This window comes from Rhinatrema bivittatum, chromosome 2 (assembly GCF_901001135.1).
Source record: "Rhinatrema bivittatum chromosome 2, aRhiBiv1.1, whole genome shotgun sequence".
NCBI classification, from domain to species: domain Eukaryota; kingdom Metazoa; phylum Chordata; class Amphibia; order Gymnophiona; family Rhinatrematidae; genus Rhinatrema; species Rhinatrema bivittatum.
This window is the reverse complement of record NC_042616.1, coordinates 736131504-736159287: the sequence shown is the minus strand read 5'-3', so window position 1 is coordinate 736159287 and position 27784 is coordinate 736131504. Positions and strand designations below refer to the sequence as shown.

The window sequence follows — 27784 nt, the reverse complement described above, 5'->3', positions numbered from 1 at the left end:
ATAGTCTGGGTCCACTGGGCCTTTCTCATATGTAAACATGCCAAGAAATGACATGATGTCATGGCATATGGCTCAGCAGCCTTAACATGTGCCAAGGTGAGCCCTGCTTGCTCATTTGAATCCCTACTGTGATGGTCATCAGGTTGATGGCCCTTTGTCAAGGCAGGAAGGCTTTGGCCTGAGCCATGTCCAGCAAGCATTCAATAAACTCCAACTGAAGTGATAGGCTGACATAAGACTTGAGAAGTTCATGGCAAACCCAGGTGTCTCCAACTCCCAGATGATCGAGTGCATGGGCTCGTTGGCCCCCACCACAAAGAACATTAGCCTTTCCCCAACCGGCAGATCCACCACTCCAGGTGTGGGTGACTGAGCTATAGTCTCATGATCTGGTCAAAACCTATCCCTGGAGTTGACTGAGGGGCTGGCTGGGGTGGCCATGGAAGCCCTCATGAGACTGATGGGACCAAGGCAGCGGAGGATAGTACTTCCTCGGTCCAGACCTCAATGACCTCTTGGACGGGATGGGAGTGCTGCTGAAGGGTCTCATGGAGGTCCTAGATTTGGACTACTGCATCTTTATCCTTATCCCCGAAGAGATTTTCTCCAGTGCACTACATTTCAGCAAGTCGCCCACAGCCATGCAACTCTGCGGGTGCCGATTTAAGCTGCAGAGAACCTCGATGCCATTTTGAAAACATTATAGGTCAAGCAGACCTCGTGTTTTGCGTACTCCAGGTCCTTATGAGCTAGTGACAAGCGTGTCTCTTGGTGCTGTTGAGGCAGTTGCTCAGCAATATCCTGCACCTGTTTCCAGATGTCTCACGTATATTGGCTCATGTAGAGCTGGCAAGCAGCCATGAGGGCATAGAGGATAGCCCCCTGGAACACCTTTCTCCCAAGAACATCCATTGTGCTATGATCCTTCACAGGGGGCACAGAGTAATGGGTCAGAGAAAGCTTGAGCTTCTAGAGAGCAGATTCTACTACCACCAATTTGTGGGCCAGCCGATGCTTTTCAAATCTGAGAGCCTTCTGGAAAATATACTTTGTGTCCACCTTCCTGTTCACCGAATGCACTGTTAGGGAATGTTCCCACATCCTCAACAGTAACTCCACAAAGATCTCATGCACTGGGGTTGCCATGATCTCCTTTAGAGGCTCCATCAACTGGAAGATATCGGGCATCAATGGAGGACTGGCTCTGCTCAGCACAGAATTGCTTCAGGGTAATCACAGCAAAAGCAGGTGCATCCCCGTGCCCGGCACCAGGCACTGAAGGAGACTGATGATGATGCTTCTTCAGCTTCCCTTGATGCTTGGCTTGGTCCCTTTCCCAGTGCTGAGGTTGATGACAAGGAACCCGAAGTTGACTGGTCTCCGGCATCCCTTTAAGCAGATGACCTCAACGAAACAGATGACTTGGTGCAGCTCTGAGGTCCCTTGATGCCAATGCCTCCAATGTCAATGGATCGGTCTTCTCTGGCCCAAAGAAGTGCTCCATCTTGTCAAGTCGGATCTTACATCCCTTTTGGATCATCCTTGTACATTTGCTGCAACCCTGGATGTCATACGATGCCCCAAGGCAAAGGACACATCTATCATAGGTCTGTGATAGATATGGTCCTCGTACACCAGGAGCATTGCTTAAAACCTGAAGTAGACATGTCATCACGAAATAAAAGACGTGAGATCAAAATCAATGGCGGTAGCCATTGATGGCCGGCATCATCGAATGCACTACTGCCTCCGGGATATCGACCACAAAAAGAAACTTACCGATAAACATCAAAAAACCTAGCTAGGATGCTTACGGGAGAACCGGGAGGGCCCCACATTGACCGCGCAAGACGGCAAAGCAAAAATCTTGAAAAATATTTTTTAAAGGTAGGCCAAAAAGTAGGCTAATAAGTTAGAAAAATGAGACGCTCACCTGACTGCAAGACGACAGGCTCCTCGGAAAAGAAGAGATTGAAGGGGATCCCATGTGGACATATGGTTTAATGCATGTTGAGCATGCTCAATGAGGCTCAGTCAAAGTTCTAGAAACTTTGACATAAGTATTCCATGTCAGGCTCCATCCAATGGTGTCACTCGTGTGAGGACTGCCATCCTGCTTGTCCCAGGAGAACTTGTTAATCACCCTAGAGTTTTATTGTTGGTTCATCACTACATTGTGAGAACTTTGTTACCTACTTTGTGGGAAAGATTAATAAGATTCAACAGCAGTACCTTATAGTAGCTAATCAATTTCAGATACTCTTATTTATTTAATTACACTGGCTAAATCACTTAAACCAAATGCTCACTAGGCAGTTTACAATCCCAATAAAAACTTCCCCCTCCCCCCATCAGCTAAAAGCTATTCCATGCCAGTTATTTATGTGGGCTGCCAAGGGGCAGAGGGAAAAAAAAGCAGTATAGGTACATTTTAAAATAAAACTTACATGTGCTGTCTTACTCCCTCAACCCACACACACTCCCAAAAACACTTCTTTTTATCCCAGCTAAAAGTATGGTACAATGTAAGCCTGCGTGAACATGTGGCCGGGCAAATGAGGGCAACTTTCAGCCAAGCCATTTTACAAGGGTAAATTTCTATTCACCCAGGTAAATGGCTTTGAAAATTGTCCTCAATATTTCTAAATGTAATAACTGAAACACTCATGACAAATACAAAATGTAAAAGTTTAATCATTTCCCTTGAATATTTAAATTTACAGTTTTTACCCAACTAACAAAAGTGGACTCAAGTCTATGTGCCAGAAGTGATCTCAAATCTCTCATAAAGCTGTCAGTGTGTAAGATTTTGTATTCTGAAAGTCAACCAAAACCACCCTTGGGTAATATTTCATACAAATGCATAAAAGCAAATAGTTCTTGACATGAAGATCCCTAGAAATTGAAATTGGACAGTTAAAATGCTAGTGAGCATACATGCATCGTAAAAACTGGCAAAATCCAAAGACACTAAAGAAATAATTTTTTAAAAATCAGTCAATTCCTCCTGACACCATACCACTTGGCAGCTATTAAAGTCTTCATACAAAGATAAACTTTCAATGTAACATTATCTAAGTTATCCACTAACAGCATGCACTTCAACCATTTATCACTCAAACGTAGGATTTGCAATGCTGGAAAAAACTATATCATAAGCCAGAAGATACTTTATTTATTGTTCATTCAATAGGTAAAGTCAGGAAGCAGCAAAAAGTAATGTGCTGGTTCGCATAAATCTCCAGAAGGTTTCAAAATAACAGACATATGTTTTTGAAGGGTAAAGAAGGTAGTTTAATTTGCTAAGAGACAGACAATATATTTTATTCTCATCAGAAGTATTGATAGCACACTACCCACTTAGCTAGGTTGTAACCAAGATGGGGAAAACTAATGGCATTAAAAATAAAGAAAATATGAAAACTTCACCTGCCAGTGAAGGCTCAGATTCTTTGAAAAAAATATATACAATCTACCAGAAAAATGGTAAAAAACATGTTTGCTATTTTAAAACATAATCCTATTTTAATGCACCAGGTTTACTTGAAATAGTGAAGCACTGTTAAACTAAGCAGCCATAAAACTGTGGAAACTAAATTAGAGACCTCTATTTTACTCCAGTACAGATAAGGCCATTTAAAAACCTCTGGTCTGTAAATTTATTAAACAAACCTAAAGAATGTACTCTCCAGGGCTGTATATGCAGCAGCGGTGTTCGTTTGACCAGGAAATAATCCATGGGACTGGGAAAAAATGCCCAGAGCCCACAGGTAACCAGGTGCCACATGCTCATTCCTGGGAACTTTGCAGATTTGAGCTGGAGACTCAGGGTTTAGAGACACAACTCTGGATCTCTGGCAGGCCGATACAGCCTGCTATTGGACGTGCGTTTTCCCTTACCCCTTATTCAGTAAGGGGAGGAAAATGAGTGTCCAACCTGCGGCACCTAATAGCACCCTCAACATGCAAATGCATGTTGAGGGCCCTATTAGGTATACGCGCGGGATACAGAAAGTAAAATGTGCAGCCAAGCCGCACATTTTACTTTCAGATCGAGGGGTTAAAGGGGCACTTAGAGAAAATAAGGCCATCGCGGAAAGATTAAATGATTTCTTTGCTTCGGTGTTTACTGAAGAGGATGTTGGGGAGGTACCCGTAATGGAGAAGGTTTTCATGGGTAATGATTCAGATGGACTGAATCAAATCACGGTGAACCTAGAAGATGTGGTAGGCCTGATTGACAAACTGAAGAGTAGTAAATCACCTGGACCGGATGGTATACACCCCAGAGTTCTGAAGGAACTAAAAAATGAAATTTCAGACCTATTAGTAAAAATTTGTAACTTATCATTAAAATCATCCATTGTACCTGAAGACTGGAGGATAGCAAATGTAACCCCAATATTTAAAAAGGGCTCCAGGGGCGATCCGGGAAACTACAGACCGGTTAGCCTGACTTCAGTGCCAGGAAAAATAGTGGAAAGTGTTCTAAACACCAAAATCACAGAACATATAGAAAGACATGGTTTAATGGAACAAAGTCAGCATGGCTTTACCCAGGGCAAGTCTTGCCTCACAAATCTGCTTCACTTTTTTGAAGGAGTTAATAAACATGTGGATAAAGGTGAATCGGTAGATATAGTATACTTGGATTTTCAGAAGGCGTTTGACAAAGTTCCTCATGAGAGGCTTCTAGGAAAAGTAAAAAGTCATGGGATAGGTGGCGATGTCCTTTCGTGGATTGCAAACTGGCTAAAAGACAGGAAACAGAGAGTAGGATTAAATGGGCAATTTTCTCAGTGGAAGGGAGTGGACAGTGGAGTGCCTCAGGGATCTGTATTGGGACCCTTACTGTTCAATATATTTATAAATGATCTGGAAAGAAATACGACGAGTGAGATAATCAAATTTGCAGATGACACAAAATTGTTCAGAGTAGTTAAATCACAAGCAGATTGTGATAAATTGCAGGAAGACCTTGTGAGACTGGAAAATTGGGCATCCAAATGGCAGATGAAATTTAATGTGGATAAGTGCAAGGTGATGCATATAGGGAAAAATAACCCATGCTATAATTACACAATGTTGGGTTCCATATTAGGTGCTACAACCCAAGAAAGAGATCTAGGTGTCATAGTGGATAACACATTGAAATCGTCGGTGCAGTGTGCTGCGGCAGTCAAAAAAGCAAACAGAATGTTGGGAATTATTAGGAAAGGAATGATGAATAAAACGGAAAATGTCATAATGCCTCTGTATCGCTCCATGGTGAGACCGCACCTTGAATACTGTGTACAATTCTGGTCGCCGCATTTCAAAAAAGATATAATTGCGATGGAGAAGGTACAGAGAAGGGCTACCAAAATGATAAAGGGAATGGAACAACTCCCCTATGAGGAAAGACTAAAGAGGTTAGGACTTTTCAGCTTGGAGAAGAGACCACTGAGGGGGGATATGATAGAGGTGTTTAAAATCATGAGAGGTCTAGAACGGGTAGATGTGAATCGGTTATTTACTCTTTCGGATAGTAGAAAGACTAGGGGGCACTCCATGAAGTTAGCATGGGGCACATTTAAAACTAATCGGAGAAAGTTCTTTTTTACTCAACGCACAATTAAACTCTGGAATTTGTTGCCAGAGAATGTGGTTCGTGCAGTTAGTATAGCTGTGTTTAAAAAAGGACTGGATAAGTTCTTGGAGGAGAAGTCCATTACCTGCTATTAAGTTCACTTAGGGGCGGATTTTCATACTCCGCGAATAGGCCTACTTTTGTTTGCGCTCCAGGCGCAAACAAAAGTACGCTGGATTTTAGTAGATACGCGCGGAGCCGCGCGTATCTGCTAAAAACCTGGATCGGCGCGCGCAAGGCTATCGATTTTGTATAGCCGGCGCGCGCCGAGCCGCGCAGCCTACCCCCATTCCCTCCGAGGCCGCTCCGAAATCGGAGCGGCCTCGGAGGGAACTTCCTTTTGCCCTCCCCTCACCTTCCCCTCCCTTCCCCTACCTAACCCACCCACCCGGCCCTGTCTAAGCCCCCCCCTTACCTTTGTCGGGGGATATACGCCTCCCGGAGGGAGGCGTAAATCCCCGCGCGTCAGCGGGCCTCCTGCGCGCCGGGACGCGACCTGGGGGCGGGTCCGGAGGGGGTGGCCACGCCCCCAGGCCCGCCCCCGGAACGCTCCCGACACGCCCCGAAAACGCAGCGCGGTTCGGGCCCGCCCCCGACACGCCCCCTCCGAAAACCCCGGGACTTACGCGAGTCCCGGGGCTCTGCGCGCGCCGGTAGGCCTATGTAAAATAGGCTTACCGGCGCGCAGGGCCCTGCTCGCCTAAATCCGCCCGGTTTTGGGCGGATTTAGGCGAGCAGGGCTCTGAAAATCTGCCCCTTAGAGAATAGCCACTGCCATTAGCAATGGTTACATGGAATAGACTTAGTTTTTGGGTACTTGCCAGGTTCTTGTGGCCTGGATTGGCCACTGTTGGAAACAGGATGCTGGGCTTGATGGACCCTTGGTCTGACCCAGTATGGCATTTTCTTATGTTCTTATGTTCTTAGAAATTAGCGCCGACCCAAAGGTAGGCGCTAATTTCTTCCGGCACCGGGAAAGTGCACAGAAAAGCAGTAAAAACTGCTTTTCTGTGCACCCTCCGACTTAATATCATGGCGATATTAAGTCGGAGGTCCCGAAGAGTAAAGAAAAGTTTAAAAAAAAAAAATTTGAATTCGGCCCGCGGCTGTCGGGCCGAAAACCGGACGCTCAATTTTGCCGGTGTCCGGTTTCCGAACCCGTGGCTGTCAGCGGGCTCGAGAACAGACACCGGCAAAATTGAGCTTCGGCTGTCAAACCCACTAACAGCCACCGCTCTGGGCTAAAAGGAGGCACTAGGGATGCGCTAGTTTCCCTAGCGCCTCCTTTTCCCCGTTTCTACCACACCACCTAATTTGAATACCGAATCGTGCGCGCCGGCAAGGGGCCGGTGCGCGCGCTGGGAGAGCAGGCGTTCGTCCGCTCTCCCGCGGACTTTACTGAATCAGCCTGTGGGAGAACACCCAGGATCTCCGGGGTCCTAGAAATTGCCATTTCTGCTCAGCTGTAGTCTCCTTTTTCTATTTGTGCTGAAGAGATTACAGGCACTAGAACGGAGTCCGAGTCAGGAAGAAGCTCTGCTGCCAGTTCTCTGCCTGCTAATTGGTTCTAGCTATCATTTGTGCAGCACTGGCAGGGAAGCACTGCCAGTGCTGCACAAATTAGGGTAAACGAGAGACATCAAGAGAAATTGTTCATACATGTGAGAGATCCAAAGGAGGAGAGAGGAGAAAAACAGTGAGTGGGTGTGGGGTGATCAAAGAGAAAGAACAAGAGAACCTGTGGGTGTGAGTGAAGTTGGGGTTGGGGTCAGTGAGTGAAGAGAGCAAGAGTGTGTTTAAGGGAGATATGTGTGTAAGAGAGGACAGTTGGGGGATCCAGAAGGATAAGTAAGAAAAGGAAAAGGGAAACAAAAATGTAGGGGCAGTGAGAAGAGAGCAAGAGGTGAGGGAGAGTAAAGGAAGAACAAATGGGGGAGGAAGAAGGAGGGAAGAGCAAAAGTGTAGTGGAAAAGAAAGTAGAGACCCAAAGTTGGGGTATAGAGGGTAGAAAAAGATGGGGGAAGGGAGAAGGTGATAGCAAGGAGGAGAGATGATTTAATTAGGGGAAGATGAGAGCAAGGGGAGAGGGGAGAAAAGGCGGGGAATGGGGAGGAGGAAGAGACAGAGGTGTGAGGACCAGGGATAGCAGGAGATGAAGAAAGAGGACCCTGGGTTGGGGGAATGATTACAGGGTGATAATGTGGAAGGAAGGGGATGAGGAATGGAGGAGAGAGCACAGTAAAAAGGGGAGGAAGACCAGTGACGTACCAACTTTGTTTACCACCGACTTTGGGAATATATAATGCATTCCATGTTTCTCTGCTTAAACCACTGATACTTTCTTGGCCTTCACGCAGGATTCCTGAATCTTCCCAAGTTGCCTCAGAGGCCGATATGGTCTATCAAGTCCATGAGGTTCTGGAAGTCCGGCGAAGAGGCCGTCGTTGGGAGTACCTTCTCTCATGGGAAGGCTACGGTCCCGAGGAGAACTCCTGGGAGCCAGCAATCAACATTCTCGACAAAGGACTCCTCCTCCAATTCCATCGGGCCCATCTGGGCAAACCCAGGCCTCCAAGAGGGGGGCATAAAGGGGGCGCCGGAGGTGAGTAGGCCCGGTAGTGGGCTGCAGCAGGCCCACTACCGGGCCTACTCACCTCCGGCGCCCGGCTCCCAGACCTGACCCGTCCTCATTGGTGGCGGTGGGCAGCCGCCTGCGCTCCCGCACCCCCGCTGCCTCCTCGGGCACTCCAAGCCGCTCTACGCGCCTCTCCAGCTCCCAGCGGATCTCCCAGTGTGCCGCGGGGAGACAACGCCGTTCAGCATCCTGCCTCTTCCTAGGCACGCATGTGCTTTGTCGACTACTTAAGACTACTTAAGGCAGGGCCCGTTACTCATTCCTTGCCTTGGCAAGTTAGTCGAGTGCTTCATTGCTCGTCCTTGTTCCGGACTTCGTTCCTGGTTCCTACCTAGCTTTTCCTTGGACTGATTACTAGCTTTGACCCTTGCTTCGTTAGACCAATCTCAGGACTGATTACTGGCTTTGACTCTTGCTTCGTTGGACTACGCTCAGGACTGATTACCGCCTTGACTCTTGCTCCGCTGTACCTTGTCTAGCTCTGCCGCCTGCTCTGACTTCAGCCTGTTCCTGACCTCACCTCTGGTGTCTCCTTGAGTTTGGCCTTGTCAGGCTTCAGCCTTCTGCTGCCCGGCTGTCACCTACTCTTGTTTCTGGCCTGTCCTTGCCGCCAGGGCCTCTGGATCCCTGCCTCATCCAGACCTGCCTCGGTCCCTCCGATACCTCTGCTGGTCCCTGGCTACCTGCTACAACATCCACTGGGAGTCATCTGACGGAGGCTCACCAAAGACAAGCCGGCCCTGGCACCCAAGGGCTCAACCTGCAGGGAACGAGGGCTGGTATTAGCGAAGCTCCAGTTGGTCTCCGTCTCCTGGTCTGCTCCCCCTCCCAATGGTAGGGACCCGTAGGGCTTGCCCTATGGGTAGCGTCAACCCCACCTCGGGCCAAGGGTCCACCACCAGCGCAACACTTTCGACTTGCGTCTATAGTCCTTGCATTTTGTAATGCAGTAGGTGTGCTCCCCAAGCCTGTGTTGAGGCATTTGTGTTAGGATTAAGTCGTGTACTGGGTCCTTTGCCATGAAGTCTGTGATTGTTATCTTTGTCGACATGGGCATCAGGAACTGAATCCACTGAGCTTTCAACCCCCATTTAAAATGACGCATATGGAGTTGAGAATGGGAGACTACGTGAACTGCTGCTGCTAAGTGTCCCAGAAAAATCAGAATTTGGTGGGCAGTTGAATTTGTTGCTGATGGTAGATCCATAGCAAGGTGGAGCAATCAATGTATTCTTTCTTGGGGGAGAAATGCACGAGCTTGTAGAGTGTTTATCTTTGCCCCTATGAATTGGATAATTTAAGTCGGTTTGAATACCGATTTCTCATAATTGATTAGAAATCCCAGAGATTCTAGACACGGGATTATTTTCTTCAGATGTCAAGATAAGAAATCTTGGTCGGGGGAAACTATTAGCCAGTCATCCAGGAAAGGGAATAGACAAATTCCCTGTCGCCGTAAGTGGGCCATTACCACAGCCAGACATTTGGTGAAGACTCTTGGAGCAGAGGAAAGAGCAAAGAGGAGAACCTTTAGTGTATGGAGTTCACCTGGAAGCAGAAGAACTGCCAGCAGGAGGGATATTTTGGGATGTGAGTATATGTGTCCTTGAGGTCTAGAGAACAAATCCAATCTGTTGTATGATTGAGAGAACTAATTTGAGGGATATCATCTTCAATTTCTCCTTTCGCAAAAACTTGTTTAGGGGTTGAAGGTCTAGAATTGGATGGAGACCACCTAGTCGTTTCAGAATGAGGAAGTATTGTGAATAAAACCCCGAACTGATCTTGTTCTTCGGGATTAGTTGAATGGCTCGATGTTGCAGCAGTGTTTCTAGTTCTTGCTCTAGTATGTGTAATCTGAATTTTTCTAGAGACTAGAGCTGTTGCCTGAGGGGACTCCCAGATTTTTGATAAACCAGAATCCAATAATTTATGAGATGGTAATGCTGATGGTTCAGCGGGAACATCTAAAATTTTTAGAATACCAAAGACCTCCTCTCTGGGGTCTGGTAATTTTCTAATTTCAACTCCAAGGAGGGTACCCAGTTTCTCAATAAAACAAGTAAGATCTTCGAGTGGAGATGTATGGTGAAGCAGTTTCTTTGGCGGATCGGAGGGAATACCAGTGGAGCTGTCAGGAGAGCAGTTGCTGGGTGAATCCTGCAGTGTGAAATGAGTCAAATGGGTTTTCTCTGAAGGCTGCTCTGGATTGGGAAAGCGCAGTGAGGCAGGAGTGACAGGGTGAGGTGTTTCTCCTATTGGACCAGGAAAGTGTGGTGTAGAGACTTGCGGATGCATTTAGTACAATTGTGCTTTGGGTTACAGCCCAAATAATGGGTTTGGACAATGTTTTACCTTATTTCGATGATTTCTTGTTTGTTGGTGTGGCAGAGACGAGTGCTTGCAGAAATTTGTTGAGAGGGTTCCTAGAAGCGGCTCAGAGTTTCACTATTCCAATAGCCCAGAGAAAAACTGAGAGGGTCCTGTTTCAAAGATTACATTGGACAGATTAGTTGGACTCTGTGGACACAGTGTCTAGATTACCGGCTGCAAAGGTGCCGAGACTCAGGAAGTTAGTCACTTTGGTTAGAACAGCTAAGAAGGTAACGCTGCAGCAAATGCAGTCATTAACTGGGCTTTAAATTTTGCTTGTCATGTCATTCTTATGGGGCGAGCATTCATCAGGAGGCTGTCAGCCTCTCATAGAATTGGAGAGACATTGAGTGTATAGGCAGAATTTTTGGAGTCTTTTGCAAGCCAAGCAGGCGTCAAGTAGGGACATCAAGTTGTATTCAGATGCAGCGAGATCTTCAAGTTTTGGTGTATATTGGAAAGGGGCGTGGTGCGCAGGGCAATGGTCATGTTCATGTCCAGTCTTTCAAGGTCCTCCTGTAATGTATCACAATATGCTTCTGATTTAACTACTCTGAATAATTTTGTATTATCCGCAAATTTGATAACCTCACTCGTCATATTCCTTTCCAGATCATTTATATATATATATTGAAAAGCATCGGTCCAAGTACAGATCCCTGAGGCACTCCACTGTTTACCCTTTTCCACTGAGAAAATTGACCATTTAATCCTACTCTCTGTTTCCTGTCTTTTAACCAGTTTGTAATCCTCGAAAGGACATCGCCTCCTATCCCATGACTTTTTAGTTTTCTTAGAAGCCTCTCATGAGGGACTTTGTCAAACGCCTTCTGAAAATCCAAATACACTACATCTACCGGTTCACCTTTATCCACATGTTTATTAACCCCTTCAAAAAATGAAGCACATTTGTTAGAGAAGACTTCCCTTGGGTAAATCCATGTTGACTGTGTTCCATTAAACCATGTCTTTCTATATGCTCTACGATTTTGATCTTGAAATAGTTTCCACTATTTTTCCCCGGCACTGAAGTCAGGCTACCTGGTCTATAGTTACCCGGATCGCTCCTGGTGCCTTTTTTAAATATTGGGGTTACATTGTACCTGAAGACTGGAGGGTGGCCAATGGATGATTTTAATGATAGGTTACAAATTTTAACTAATAGATCAGAAATTTCATTTTTTAGTTCCTTCAGAACTCTAGGATGCATACCATCCAGCCCAGGTGATTTGCCACTCTTTAGTTTGTCAATCTGGCCTACTACATCTTCCAGTTTCACAGTGATTTTGTTCAGTTCGTCTGACTCATCACCACTGAAAACCACCTCAGGAACTGGTATCTCCCCAACATCTTCATTAGTAAACACGGAAGCAAAGAATTCATTTAGTCTTTATGCAATGGTAATATCTTCCCTAACAGCCCCTTTAACCCCTGTAAGAGGTCATCTCCTACCTCGAGGGTAGAAGCATCTACCTCCATTAAGAATGGCTTGGAAGGATCTGGGTGATACAGACACGGGAATTCCTCCTTGAGAACTGTAGTACTTGAATAGCGCTGTCACTCCAGTTCTTGGTATCTGAATCCTTTTTGGAGAGAGCTGTAAGAGATGTGGCCTTGAATGAATTGCCTGTAATGGTTTGCAAATCCAAGTAAGCGCTGCAGGGCTTTGAGGCCCATAGATTGGGTCCATTCCATGATGGCTTTCAATTTCTCCAAATTCATGTGTAAGCCATGTTGAGAAAAGAAATAGCCAAGGAATGGGAGTTTCTTTTGTTTGAAAGAACATTTTTCTAATTTTGCATATAAGTGGTGCTTATGGAGTCTCTGGAGAATTTGTTTCACATGATCTAGGTGTTCTTGCAATAATTTTGAAAACACAAGGATATCGTCCAGAATTACCACCACATGGGAGTACAGGAGGTCCCAAAAAATCTCATTAACCATAAACTGAAAGACTGTGGGGGCGATGTATAACCCGAAGGTCATCACATCCTTCCCCTTTTTGGGCTAGTGCCTCCTCATTGAGCCTGTCTGAGGATGATGTGTTAGATCTCTCATCACAAGTCAAGCAAAAACAATCCAGTAATGCTGTGGACTCACTTTGCCCCACAAGGCCATACTGCTGCATCCCTTGAGCATTTTCCTGGTGGGGGGGGGGGGCACTAGGGTGTGGATTGCATTTATGTGCAGTTCATCACAAGTCAAGTGCCAGATGTGCCACTAAGCAAGTTGCACTTGAAAAGCCAGCGCGATACTCTCTTCTCCCATTTCAGTTGTTGTCTATTTTAATTTTATACTCTCCCCCTCTGGGAGGCCTTCTCAGCCAGCCATGGCTGCATTTGTGTTGCCTCCTCGCAATCACTTTACTTCACCTAAGAGAGGAAGGAGGGAGAGAAAGGGAAGGAGAGAAGAGAGCCTCAAGGAACCCTTGGAGGTTAATTCATTAGAGACAAACTCTCCTGATTCCTCTAATCCTAATAGGGAACCCCCTACTAGGGGTGTTCGCCAGTCTCCTAGGGGTACTGGGATCTACTCAGAAGGAGGACTTCGCAAAAGTATTTAAATCTTAGAGTACTAAATTTTCCTAAACTCAAATTGGTGTCACCTTTAGGTATGTTTAAAGAATACTTAATTCATGTTCTGAAATGGCCTCAACAATCTGTGCCTACCATCTCTAAAATATACTATGTTATTACTAAAGGTAGTACACCAGATGAGAATAAAGCAGCTGAATTATCATTAAATTTATCTGACGTAATAGAAGCTACTGTAGAAACAAAGATAGAGACCAGAACAACATTGCATATTTCATTTGTATTTGCAACTGATAGAGACGCTGTGTTTCGTTTATATGAGAAATAGAATAGAAAATTTTTATGGGGGGAAGATTTGGATCTACCCCGATCTCTAGAATGACACAGCTGAGGAGGAAAACATTTTTGGATTTGAGATCTGAAGTAGAAAAATAGGGGGTAAAATGATCGTAAAATATCCATGTAGATGTGAGATCTGAAGAAATAGTCAGAAATATGTATTTTTCAAAATTACACAATTACGTAAATTTCTTGACTCTCATCCCCATGAAAATTAGCATTAGGTAACGAGGCAATATGGAAATAATCTAGGAGATGTATATTCAGTCTGACCCATTATGGAATTTCTTAGGTTCTTATGGAGCCACAGTGAATAAGTATTTCAGAGTATATGCAAATAAGGTGGTGAGGAGAATGAACCAAGGACAGGCATGTTTGGCCTCTTGCCCTAAATTTCTTTGGATACTTTATATGTTTTCTTCACCTATATACTAAGAAATGTAAACCACACTATATTAAAAAGAACTGTATGCTTTATAACTGATAAACTAGAAAAGAAAATGACATACAACATGGAACTTGAGCTATCAAAGGTTTCCTATCAATGTGCCAATGGGAAAACCTTCAATACATCAGATCCATAGCTGTTCATGCTCATATGAAGAGCAGAAAACTCATTCCAGTTAAACCCCTTAAGGCAAGTAAACTAAAAATGATAATCTTAATGGCAAACCAATTTACATCATAAGCCATATGGCATCACTTCTCAAAGGATTATTCACATGGAAAACAGTCAGTAGCAGTAAATCTAGACATTTATGCCTCCTGATTACATCATCTTAGACATCAGAAATGATTAAGAATGTGGTTATGCCACTACAGTTGTAGACAATCTCCTAGTTTCTAGAATGTACAAATATATTTGTAGATTATATATTTTTAACAAGGAGTTTATACTAGACAATCATGGGAAGTAATACTTTTCTACAGCAATTAAACTTTCATTGGCCTGTTGAACACTTAACTGTTTTCATAACAACAACCAAGTCTGGGATGATAGCCTAAGCCAGTAAACTCAAAACAAAACATCTAAAATATATTGTACGCAGAATAAATAAACAAACATCCTGAAAGCACCTTACAATAATACTTAATAATACATAATACTTAAAATCTTACAATAGGGCAATTTTCACAGTGTCCTCAGTACTTGCAGGGTGAAGGCCACAAGTACTAGGGGTGTGCATTCGTTTTGAACTTAAATGTAAAACGCTACTTATTTTTTTTTTTTTAACTTAAAAAAGTGTTGAGGCGAAAACGATCGGATTTCCAACTTATTCAACATAGCTATGTTGAATACGTTGGAAATCGCGATTGTTGATCCAAAATAAAAATTTAAACCCCTCACCTTCCTTAATCCCCCCCCAAAGACTTACCACAACTCCCTGGTGGTCCAGCGAGGAGTCAGGACGCCATTACTGAACTCCTTTGCGAGGAGCATGTGACGTCGGCGCCACGTCGGAGTGACGCGGCGTGACGTGATTCCCCGCGGGTTCGCTCCGGGACCCTCGTTCGACCCAAAAGGAACTTTTGGCCAGCTTGGGGGTGTCAGGAGGCCCCCCAAGCTGGCCAAAAGTTCCTTTGGGTCAAACGAGGGTCCCGGAGCGAACGCGCGGGAATCACGTGACGCCGCGTCACTCCAACGTGACGCCGACGTCACGTGCTCCTTGCAAAGGAGTTCAGAAATGGCGTCCTGACCCCGCTGGACCACCAGGGAGTTTGGTAAGTCTTGGGGGGGGGGGATTAAGGAGGGTGAGGGGTTTAAATTTTTATTTGCACATATGGACATAGACTCAACTTATGGAATTCTCCATATGTCCATATTGACCGCAAATGACCCCCCCTTTCGACTTATGGACATAAACTTTTGGTCTGCACATCCCTAACAAGTACCTCTTCTCCGTGGGCCTGCAACCACATTTTCAAAGGGAAACATCAATTATAGTTCCTTTTGAAAACATGGGAGGCCAGCGCCAAGGCTACTTTAGTACCTGCAGACTTCACATCTGCTTTGCAGATGGTACGAAGTCCATAACTTAAACCATGCGTGGGAAATTTCAAAAGAAAATCCCCACGTGTTCTTGGATAGCTTTACTCTTCCCCATCCCTTTCTAGAGTGGAGGAAATCAAGGGACAACATGAATATATGAAGTGTGGATTCCCGGAAGCAGATTTCTATAAGCAAATGGTGTAGCTATAATAAGAGGGTCATAATTTTTATTTTATACAAGTAAAAATGCAAGAAATTAAATATTAGGCAAAAAAGCTAGTAGATCTAGTAATGATATCCAAAGCACTGTGAAAGAACTGTAAAAAAAAAATATTGCATATTGTTATCTAGTACTCTACTGCCTAAATTTAAACTTTTTGAAAATTTAAGCTGATCATGAAAAAAAAAAAACTACAGCCAAAGACAAAAACCGTAGTCAAAACATTCTTATTTTAGCCTGAAAGAATCACTGAAGTAGATAAACTACCCATGGTCTGGCAAACCCTGCTTAATTTTTTGAATATTCAAAACTACAAGTGTAGTAGCCTCCCTGATCTAACTCTACCCAGAAATGCCTTCAAAAGTACAGGGGAAAAAGTATGGGCATTACTGACATATGCACATAGTTTACCTTCATACAGGGTACGCATAGTTTACCTTCATACAGGGTACGCAATGAACAAACAGCCCATTTCTGCAAGTAAAACAGCATTTTACCATGAAAAAAGCAAGTTTGCTTACCGTAAATGGTGTTTCAGTAGATAGCAGATGATTTAGACATACTGTACGGTAGCGCATCGCGAACCCTCGTAGGCGGAGCTTCCCTCAGTGAGTCACAGAGTTTGAACTCTGCGCGGTGTGATCTCACACGAATCAGCTATCTCCTCCTCAGTCTCTTTCTATCCAAGATAGGATGAAGTAGCAAATTGCCTTTTTTTTGACTGTCTAGGGAGGAGGGTGGGAACACATGGCTAAATCATCTCCTATCTATGGAAATACCGTTTACGGTACGCAAACTTGCTTTTCCTTCCCCCGTCGATAGCAGGCTGATTAGCCATGCTGTATGGGAGTCCCAAGCTACAGATGGTGTTCTGCTAGTGTTTGTGGGAAAGTTCAGGACATCCATTGCTATAATGGTAGACAGTCTTATCAATGTTGTAGAGTTGACAAGACTGCTGAACCAAGTGCAGCATCTGAGGTTGACTGTTGTTGTAGACAGTAGTGCAACGTGAATGTGTGTAAGGAGGACCACGTTGCTGCCTTGCAAATGTCCAGTAACGGTACCCTTTTGAGGTGTGCCACAGATGCAGCTGTGGCTCTGATTTGATGTGCTTGAGGTTTAGCATCTAACTTCAGGGAACGTTCGACATAACAAAATTGAATGCAATGGGACAACCAGTTGGCGATTGTTCTTTTTGAAACAGGTTGCCCTGGAGTATTGGGGTTGAGGAAAGGAAGAGTTGAGAAGGTCTAGTCTGAGAGTCTGTTCTCTTTTTTTAGCAAGCCAGAGCTCGTTTGCAATCCAGTGAATGCAATTGGCGATATCTGTCGTGTAGATGTGGCTTTGGTTTGAAGACTGGTAGTGTGATGGTTTGAGTCAAATGGAATGCAGATACTACCTTAGGTAAGAAGGTGGATGAGGTCGAACAGTCACTTTATCGTGGAAGAATTTGAGGTATGGAGGGTAGTGAACTAAGGCTTGTAATTTGCTGACTCTCCGGGCTGAAGTAACCGCTACAAAGAATACTGTTTTCCAGGTGAGATATTTGATGTATGAAATGTCCAGGGGTTCGAACGGAGATAGCATTAATTGCTCTAAAATGACGTTCAAGTCCCAAGGGACTGGAGGTTTCAGCGTAGGTGGTCGCAGGTGTAGCAACCCACGCATGAATCTGGAGATTAGTGGATGGTGCGAAATTGGAAGCCCCTTTCGTGTGATGGAATGCAGCAATCGCACTGATATGGACATGAACAGATGATGTAGCGAGACCAGACTGGTAGAGGTGATGCAGGTAGTGTAGAATCTCTGTCGCCTCCAACGAGAAAGGGTTAAGTTTCTGATGCTTACACCATTGTGAATAACGGTGCCATTTTCCTTTATAATTACGTCTGGTGGAAGGTTTCCTTGAAGCAATAAGTACATCCTCTATAGGAACCGGAAATGCAAGGTGACTTAATATTTGCCATTCAAGCTCCACGCCATTAGGTGAAGGGAGTGCTGCATCGGGTGGAGAAGATCGCCCCCTTCCTGTGTCAGTAGGTCTGGGTCGGTTCCCAGAGGAATCGGGGAGGCTACGGATAGCCGAAGGAGATAGGTGTACCAAGGCTGCCTCGGCCACGCTGAAGCTATGAGAATCATGTCTGCTACGTCTTGAATACACTTTTGAATTGTTTTGGAGATGAGAGGAATGGGCGGGTAAGCGTAAAGCAGCCCCTCTGTCCATGGAATGAGAAACGCATCTGGAACATACCAAAGCTTGCTGAGGTAAATGGAACAAAAGTGGAGAACTTGTCGATTGTCCTCTGTCGCAAATAGGTCGAGTGTGGGGGTAGCCCCACCTTTGAAATATATTTTCCACTACGTCCCAATTGATCATCCATTCGTGTGGATGAAAGATTCGGCTGAGGCGGTCCGCTGTGGTGTTCTCTAGACCCAGCAAGTAGGTCGCTTGGAGGGAGATGCTCATTGTTTCTGCCCACTGAAGTATGCGGAGGGCTTCCCGGCAAGAGTCCATGAACCGGACCCGCCTTCCTTGTTTATGTAGAACATGACAACTTGGTTGTCCGTATAAATCATGAGTCGTTTCCCTACCACTTGAGTGGAGAAGGTTTGGAGTGCTTTCCAGATCGTCCAAAGTTCGAGTACATTGATGAGTAGTCTTGATTCCTCGGGGATTGACTCTTTAGGTTGGTTAGGTGTGTCCCCCAGCCTTTCCAGGAGGCATCATCTGTCTGTTACTTCTTGTAGAATTGAGAATATTGAAAATTCTCTCAGGTCATTAAATCTGAGATTATTTAATTATTTAATTTTCCAAAGATTCCACTTATTACACAGTTTGACCTTTTCTTCTTCTTATCTGAAAGAAGTTCTGCTTATTCCAGAAAATTTTACTTCCTCCTACTGAGAAAGTTTTCTTTCTTCCTGCTCCCAAATCAGTGAATAATTCCTCGGTTCTTGTGGCCTGGTTTTGGCCTCTGTTGGAAACAGGATGCTGGGCTTGATGGACCCTTGGTCTGACTCAGCATGGCAATTTCTTATGTTCTTACCTATTAAATTTAAATGACTTATTGGAAAAATCTGATGATGGGAATATCACAGATCATGCTACTCTCTTGGTCTCATTCATCTTTATGCAAGACCGTAACAACGTTTGTAATTTATATTTTCGTAATAAAGACATTTTGTTTAAAGGCCAAACCTCTTGATTCTAGCAGATTTTGCTTTTTTGATCCTATTCTACTACTATTCTACTACTATTCTACTACTATTGACTACATTATATTGGGCCTAGACAAAGGACAGGCCTTCCTTCTGATTCTATTGGACCTATCTGCAGCGTTCGATACTGTCAACCACGCCATATTACTAAAACAACTGGCGAACATCGGTATTGCAGGATCAGCACTAACATGGTTCAAGACATTCTTAGAAAACAGAGGTTTCAAGGTTAAAATTCACAACAAAGAATCCCCCAGATACCCATCTTCGCAAGGAGTTCCGCAGGGTTCCTCCCTTTCACCGACACTTTTCAAACTTATACCTTCTCCCGCTTTGCCAATTGCTAAACAAATTGAACCTTAAAACACTTCATATTTGCCGACGATGTCCAGATTCTGATCCCCATTAAAGAATCCATCACTAAAGCCCTAGAACTTTGGGAAAATTGTTCTCATGAAATCAACGATCTCTTATCCAGCTTAAATTTAATTCTAAACCAATCAAAAAGCGAATTCATTCTAATCTCTCCAGACAATTGCAAAATCACTACAAACCCTCCAGCCAACTTGCAAACCTCAAAAGTAAGAGATTTAGGAGTTTCCATAGACAACCGATTAAATTTTAAATCATTTATCAACCAAACAACCAAAGACTGCTTCCACAAACTGCACGTATTAAAAAGGATAAAACCCCTATTTCACTCCATGACTATAGAACAGTGCTCCAAGCAATAATATTTGCTAAAATTGATTACTGCAACTCGATTCTTCTAGGCCTCCCATCAGCACATACTAAACCTCTCCAATTGATACAGAACACGGCAGCAAGAATACTAACAAACAAAAGGAGAAGAGATCACATTACACCAGTCCTCCAAAGACCCTTCACTGGTTACCAATCCATTATAGAATAATTCATAAGTCCCTCACCACAATCTACAAGAATATCCATGGGCTGGCTTCCACTCGATCTACAAATAGCTCTCAAAAAAACACTCCTCCAATAGACCCATCAGAGAAGCTTATAGAGAATATCTACAGGTACCACACAACAATACCACCCAACATATAACATTGAGAGATCGGGCCTTCTCCACAAGCAGGTCCCTCACTATGGAACTCAATCCCCTTAGAATTAAGACAGGAACCATGTCTCCTAACCTTCAGAAAGAGACTGAAAACATGGCTGTTCATGAAAGCATTTCCAGACCCTTAAGGATTCACTTCCAGCAATTGCAGCAAAATCTAATACAGCAATACTGAACATTTCTATCAAATAAATATTTATTAAAGAACAATTACTTAATTGAACATTCCCTTCTAACGGAATCAATCACTACAAACCAATCACTACATGTTCTAATTCTTATTAAACTTGTTATCTTTCCTTTAACTCTAATCCCAGTTAGAATAACCCCTGTTTATTGTAACTTTCTCTTCCGTTGCGCTTGTTTTATACTACTGTAATGTATACTCTTATGTTTTAGTTATGTATGTTATAATGTATTGATCACCCCTTGTTTTATGTAAACCGACATGATACGTACTCCCGTGAATGCCGGTATAGAAAAACACAAATAAATAAATAAATAAATACTGTAACTCTCTGCCCACACCCTTCCACTGAGAAAATTGTCCATTTAATCCTACTCTCTGTTTCCTGTCTTTTAGCCAGTCTGTAATCCACGAAAGGATATCGCCACCTATCCCATGACTTTTTATTTTTCCTAGAAGCCTCTCATGAGGAATTTTGACAAATGCTTTCTGAAAATCCAAGTACACTACATCTACAGGTTCACCTTTATCCACATGTTTATTAACTCCTTCAAAAAAGTGAAGCAGATTTGTGAGGCCAAGACTTGCCCTTGAGTAAAGCCATGCTGACTTTGTTCCATTAAACCATGTCTTTCTATATGTTCTGTGATTTTGATGTTTAGAATACTTTCCATTTTTTTCCTGGCACTGAAGTCAAGCTAACTAGTCTGTAGTTTCAAAGTGTGTTTTTTGTTTGTATTAACAACCTGCTTTTCAATTGTTAGGGATAATTCGGAAATCATTAGCTTCAGTGATTTTTTATATATAGGCAATGGACTATGTTTGCTTTAATGGAACCTCTCTGTTGGGATGCCCTAACTCTCCTGTTTCATTAGTATCCTTCAAGGATACATTTCTCTGAACCATGCACTGCTGAGTGACTGTCGGCTTTCCCCCTTGTTCTAGTTTTAAAGCTACTCTATCTCCTTTTTGAAAGTTAGTGCCAGCAGCTTGGTTCCACAATGGTTAAGGTAGAGCCCATCCTTTCGGAAAAGTCTCCCCTTTCTCCAAAGGTTTCCCCAGTTCCTTACAAAGCTGAATCCCTCTTCCCTGCACCATCGTCTCAGCCACGCATTGAAACTCTGGAGCTCTGCCTGCCTCTGGTGACCTGCGCATAGAACAGGGAGCATTTCAGAGAATGCCACCCTGGAGGTTCTGGATTTCAGCTTCCTACCTAAAATCCTAAATTTGGCTTCCAGAACCTCTCTCCCACTTTTTCCTATGTCATTGGTGCCCACATGTACCTTGACAGCCGGCTCCCTCCCCAGCATTTCATTCCTCTGCTTCAGCAACTAAGCCCCTCTTCTCCTTATTCCCAAGCACTACTTCCATCTCTTCCAGCTTCTAGTCTTCCTTCCAATGTGTCCCCATCAAGTACCCTCCCAGTTTCCTGGCATGGAAAACACAAGAACAGTCTGCGTGGAAACAGCACACATAACCACGTCCACTTTTTGAAAATGCAACCGCTCTCTCACCACTGGATCCAGGGGGTACAGGCCTTCCAAGACTCAACCCCCTTTGAAATTAGCTTACAGGGCGCCCCATTCAAGATCAATCAATTCTTCAATGGCCTCCATAACTGGGGGGAAAAAACTCAAGAGGCTTACACAAAGAAACCCAAATAGGATTTTCTTTGGCTCAGACATGGAATCAGCCCCAGGTACTCCCAGCATCCTTAATGTCTGGGAAATCAAAGCAGGTAACTCATGTCTATGAAAAAAAAACGCAAGATAGTCCTATACGGTTCCAGTGCCAGAGAAATTTCCCCATCCTCCAGAGAGTCAGGATCGGCCTCATCATCCGTGCCATCCGGATCCCTATCGGGAAGACCTGCTGCCAATCTAGGTGTACTTCAGCACTTAGCAGGAATGTGGAGGTCACCACCTGCGACTCTGTCCTGGCAAGATTGGTCAGGGCTGAGGACTGCGCCTGAAGAAAGGATTGCAATCCTTGAAAAAATTCCACCCAAAAAAAGGCAGAAGGATCCATACCAAAACCAGAAGGCACCTGTACTGTGCCCATTGAGCTACCTTCCCCCGCTGACGAACCAGTTAGAGTTCCAAGGTCGGACACCCCTCCTGACAGGGTTTAGTAAAATCAGAGGAAGGTAATTCTCCCTGAGCCTCAAAGCAACACTGGCACAAGTTAGAGGAAATTCCAGGCTGATATGTCCAAATATGACAGGCAGGACAGAGGGAGAGGCACTTCAGTTTCTTAGCTACAGTCGCCATCAGTACGCATAACAGGCGACTGAAAAATGTGCATCCAGCTGAATTCACACTGTAAAATATATGCATCCAAAATTTAGGCGTCCCAAACTTAGGGATCCAAAACCTAAGTGCACAACCCTGTGCTTAAGCGCACCCAATGTAGCCTAAATCATGTGTACAGTTAAGCGCTACCACCTGGACGCCCAAGCAAGCGACCATCTAAGCATCCAAAAAGTGGACGCACAACCTGGACACATACTCAGACGCACTTGCAAGAACCAACAGACCTGAAGAGGGCAGCCTAACGCGCAGGAAAAAACATGCGAAAACGTTGCCGCAGCCTACCATGCAGCGCACAAAGGAAAGCCTAAAATTAAGGCCTAGCCAAAAGAGCTGCTCAACCCACCAGGCGGCCCATGTTCCTTAACCTCCTTCAGGGATGGAAACGAACATCAGATAGGCACGTCAAGCAGGGAGACCAGAGGAGTAGGAAGCCCTACAAAAAACCCTCCTTCTCTGTTCTCTTTTTTTTTTGTTTAAGCTTTACCTGGCTGACTATAGAGATGGTCTCTGTCTGTGGGAGGAGAGGGCATATACCATCACCGCCGCACTCTATTTCCTGCACCCATTGCCTCTCAACTGTTTTAACAGCTAAGTCAACGCCAGCTAACAAAACCAGCTACTGGACCAGGGCACTCATCTGAGAGTCAATGGAAATCATCTCAGGAATTCTCAACTGGGGGAAGGACCATTTGATATCACCATAGGAAAGTGGGGCAACAAATCTTCTTCTTTCTTTCTCCTTCTAAAACTTGAAGCAATCCCCAGTAGGGAGATGCAAGTCCACCATCTGCTGGAGACAGAAAATACTGACATCGCATACTGTGATGTCAGCTTGCTCTGTCTCCATCTGCTGGTAGAGGTGCATAACCCACTGTTTCTGAATTAATCTGTCTAGATGCTAAGAAAGCTAATGTTTTTTGTGGAAACAAAATTCTAGAATACAAAGATAAAAATGAGGCACAAATGGGGTAAATTCAAGAGTACACTAGAAAATGTTTCTTTATGGAAAGGTTGGTAGAGGCATAGCGTGAACTATAAACTAAAACAGTAAAACAATTCAAGACAGCATGGAATTAGCACAGCAGATTTTTAATTTCAATGAAGTGCTGGAGTGCTCTAGTGGCTAGAGCAGTGAGCTGAGAATCAGGGAAGCTAGGGCTTAAATCCCACTTCTCTCACTCATGAGAGCCAATTTTTCAATATATCTGGGGGTGCTAAGCACAACACAAATTACTCCTCCCTGGATAGAGTGAAGGAATTTGCTCAGTATTGGGAGTGTTTTAAGCAACCACAGAGCTGGCACCTTTGCTCCCACTGATGCTCTTTGTGACCTTAGGCAAGTCACTTCACCCTTCATTGCTTCAGGTACACACATACAGGATCAATACCTCCTTTTTTCCTGCTTGTTTGGCCCTCCCAATGCAAAGTAATCTTCTACCAGCTGTAGCCTCCACCTTGTTACATTGTTTCACTATCTTAGTATCATTAGAAATGATCACCCAGATGCACAAAGAAAAGAGTAACCCAAATTATAGCTACACAATGCAAGGTTCCACATTAGTCACCACCCAGGAAAAGGAACAAGGCATCATCATAGATACTATATTGAAATCTTCTACTCAGTGTGCGGCAGCAGCCTAGAAAGAAATCAATGCTAGGAATTATTAGGAAAGGAATGGAGAATAAAACAGAGAATATAATGTCTCTGTATCCCTCTAAGGTGAATAATTGTGTGTAATTCTGGTCATTGCATCTCAAAAAAGATATAGCAGAATTAAAAAAGGTACAGAGAAGGGTAACCAAAATGATGGAAGGAGATGGAACAATTCCTCTGTCAAGAAAAGCTAAAGATGTTAATATTCTTCAGCTTGGAGAAGTCAACTTAGGGCAGATCTGATTGAGGTCTATACAATAATGAATGGAGTGGAACTGGTAAATATGAATCTATTGTTTACTCTTTCAAAAAAGTACCAAGACTAGAGGACATGCAATGAAATTACTAGGTAATACTTTTAAAAGAAATAGGAGAAAATATTTTTTTTACTCAATGCATAATTACGGTAAGCTCTGTAACTCATTGCCAGAGGATGTGGTAAAAATTGTTAGTGTAGCTGGGTTTAAAAACAATTTGGACAAGTTCCTGGAAGTAAAGTCCAAAAACCATTATTAAAGTGGACTTAGGGAAATATATTGCTTATCCCTGGAATAAGCAGCTTGGAATCTATCAACCTTTTGAGATCCTGCCAGGCAGTGACCTGATTAACCACTGTTGGACAAAGGATGGATCTTTGGTCTGGCTCAATATGGAAAATCTTTCTCCTGCTCCTAGTACCTTACCCAATCATATATTGCTTCTTTGGATTTATGTGCTCCAAATGCATGATTGCACTTTTTTGTATTGCAATTTGGTTCCCAAGCAATAGACCATTCCTTAAACTTCACTAGATTGCTTCTTTATCAGTCTGCTCTCCTAAGGATGTCTGTTCAGCGTCATCTGTTAAAAATAAACTTTTCCTAATAACTACTCACAAAATAACTAAAAAGTACAAATGCCATGACCTATTCCAGGGCACTCCACTGACCCCCCCCCCCCCCTTCTTCCTACACAGTAATGTCACATATTTTCCTAAAATACAAGTATAATACCACAGCCAGTGCAAGTCCACAATCAAAATTTCAGTCATCCAAAGAGCCCAGTTTAATAAACATATCTCCCATTGATAGACTGGAGAAAAATCTTTAGTAAATTACCTCCAAAGAATATGTATTTATTTATTTTTAGTTTTTATACCGATGTTCCTGTATAATATACATATCACACCGGTTTACAAGGAAATAAAACTGACGCCTCGATGGGCGGTTTACATTGAAACAAATAACAGATAACATAAAGGGGCATAAAGGAACTTAGAGGAGGTTACAGAGAATATCTCTGATTTCCTTTAACAGGGCTTCCCAAACTTGTCCTAGGTACAGTCAAGTTGGGTTTTCAAGAATAGACACCATGAATATGCATGAAATAAATCTGCATATGTGGAAACTCCATGACATGCAAATTTATCTCATTCATATTTATAGTGGATAGTCTGAAAATCCAACTGGCTGTGGGGTCCCTAGAATAGAACATAAGATAGGTTTGGGAAGTTCTAGGATGTATCCCATAGTTTTACCATTTTTAGCTGTGCTAATTCCACTCCCTTCTGTAAATGGTGTGGTATCTACCCAACTACAATTTCCCTACTACCTATCGAAGGTTGTTTTCTAGTCCCTTCTTTGGGGAGAGGTCTAGAACGGGTAGATGTGAATCGGTTATTTACTCTTTCGGATAGTAGAAAGACTAGGGGGCACTCCATGAAGTTAGAATGGGGCACATTTAAAACTAATCGGAGAAAGTTCTTTTTCACTCAGCGCACAATTAAACTCTGGAATTTGTTGCCAGAGAATGTGGTTCGTGCAGTTAGTATAGCTGTGTTTAAAAAAGGATTGGATAAGTTCTTGGAGGAGAAGTCCATTACCTGCTATTAAGTTCACTTACAAAATAGCCACTGCCATTAGCAATGGTTACATGGAATAGACTTAGTTTTTGGGTACTTGCCAGGTTCTTATGGCCTGGATTGGCCACTGTTGGAAACAGGATGCTGGGCTTGATGGACCCTTGGTCTGACCCAGTATGGCATTTTCTTATGTTCTTATACACCGAACTAACGGGCCGATACAGTAAAAGTTGCTAATTTCTGAAAGAAAAATGTGCGGCTTGGCTGCACATTTTGCTTTCTGAATCACGCGGGAATACCTAATAGGGCCATCAACATGCATTTGCATGTTGCGAGCGCTATTAGGTTCGGGGGGGGGGTTGGACGCGCGTTTTCAACCTCTTACTGATTAAGGGGTAATGCTAGCGCGTCGAAAACGCACGTCCAATCGCGGGTACTGTATTGGCCTGTAAGCTATTATTTCTGCTCTTTCCTTTAACGTTTAAACCCTACAAATATTTCGAGTACCCAGAGGGTCACAAGGCAAAAAGGCCTCAAGAACGGATTATTCCTAAAGTAACAAATCTATCTTCTATGTGGATTTCCCAGTCTAAAAACAAGTACGTGCATCATGTCCGCAAGGCTACGCCAGAAAAAGGCAAAATAAGCAATTAAATTTGATACACCGGGACAACTGCTGCCGTTTCGTTTAAAGTTAACTACCAGGTACGACAGCATCAGAACAATAATCCCCCCAACACCCACTACCATCCGTCGATGGATTGGGCAAGGAAACGCACGCATAACAGCGAACATACAAAACATTTTCTCAAAGGTTACAGTGACTGCGTGAATCAGCCACGCCCCCTGTGCGTCACCTCGGTGCGCTTACGCTCAGACAAAACGGAGCAGAAGTCAAACACGCATAGCGCAGGCAGGGAGGAACATGTGGTGACGGCTCAAAACCGCTGGTATAATAGCCGCATCGGGAAGATTTAAATCTCACCGCCATGACCTCCCCCAGCCCGGTCAAACATTTACCTTCCCAGGTCACATCGTAAAGCTCAGAAACCTTCGCCATTTTCGGGCGCCCTTGGTCACGTGATCGTAGAGCGTTGCCTCTCGCCCTCATGCAGAAATCCTCGACGCACAGTACGCAGTGACGTATTGCCTGTCGATGAGTGATCATTTCCTGAGCGCGAGAAGACGTTTTCTGTTGCATGGGTTACTTTGTCTGTAGGAAACTGTTAGCCTTTAGTTATAAGCAATATTCGCTCACAAAACAAAATTCTGGCATAACATTATTAATTTCCTAAAAGCATACGAAGAATAGGAGACTGTTCCGTTTATCTAGAGAATGAATATGATGGAGTATGTGGGGGGGCTCCTCGATTGTTCAGCATTTCTATTTGAGTAACTAATATTGGAAATGAGTGTGTATACATATTACCCACAGGTTTCAGTGTGTCCAGTCCATTATAAAATATTTATATTTTTAAATATTTGTTTTCAAATTTTAAAAAAAATTGAAATGCATAGCCACGGCTTAGGAAAATGGATTCTCGTTAATTGAGCTTCCCACTTCTTAACCTGACCACTGACTTTTTTTTTTTTAATTCTCCGTTTTCGTTTCCTCCAACAATATCGCAACGATATTAAATCAGAGGAAGAGTAAAGCAGTATTTTCTGCTTTTCTGTAATTTTTTGCAGGCGTTAATTTTTGTGGGTTGAAATGTGCGCATGGGGCGCAATTTTATTTTTAATCGGAAATAGGTACTAGCCTCAT

The 27784-nt window shown here is 43.7% G+C and overlaps 1 protein-coding gene across 1 annotated transcript in view; it reads right to left on the bottom strand.

Moving 5' to 3' along the window:
• Window positions 1-27190, bottom strand: part of EMC2 (ER membrane protein complex subunit 2) — a 235768-nt gene extending 208578 nt beyond the window's left edge. Inside the window, exon 1 of the mRNA XM_029591902.1 lies at window positions 27040-27190. Coding sequence (XP_029447762.1) covers window positions 27040-27187 — 148 coding nt within the window. The 5' untranslated portion in view covers window positions 27188-27190. The remainder of the gene's footprint in view (window positions 1-27039) is intronic.
• Window positions 27191-27784: the final 594 nt, after the last annotated feature.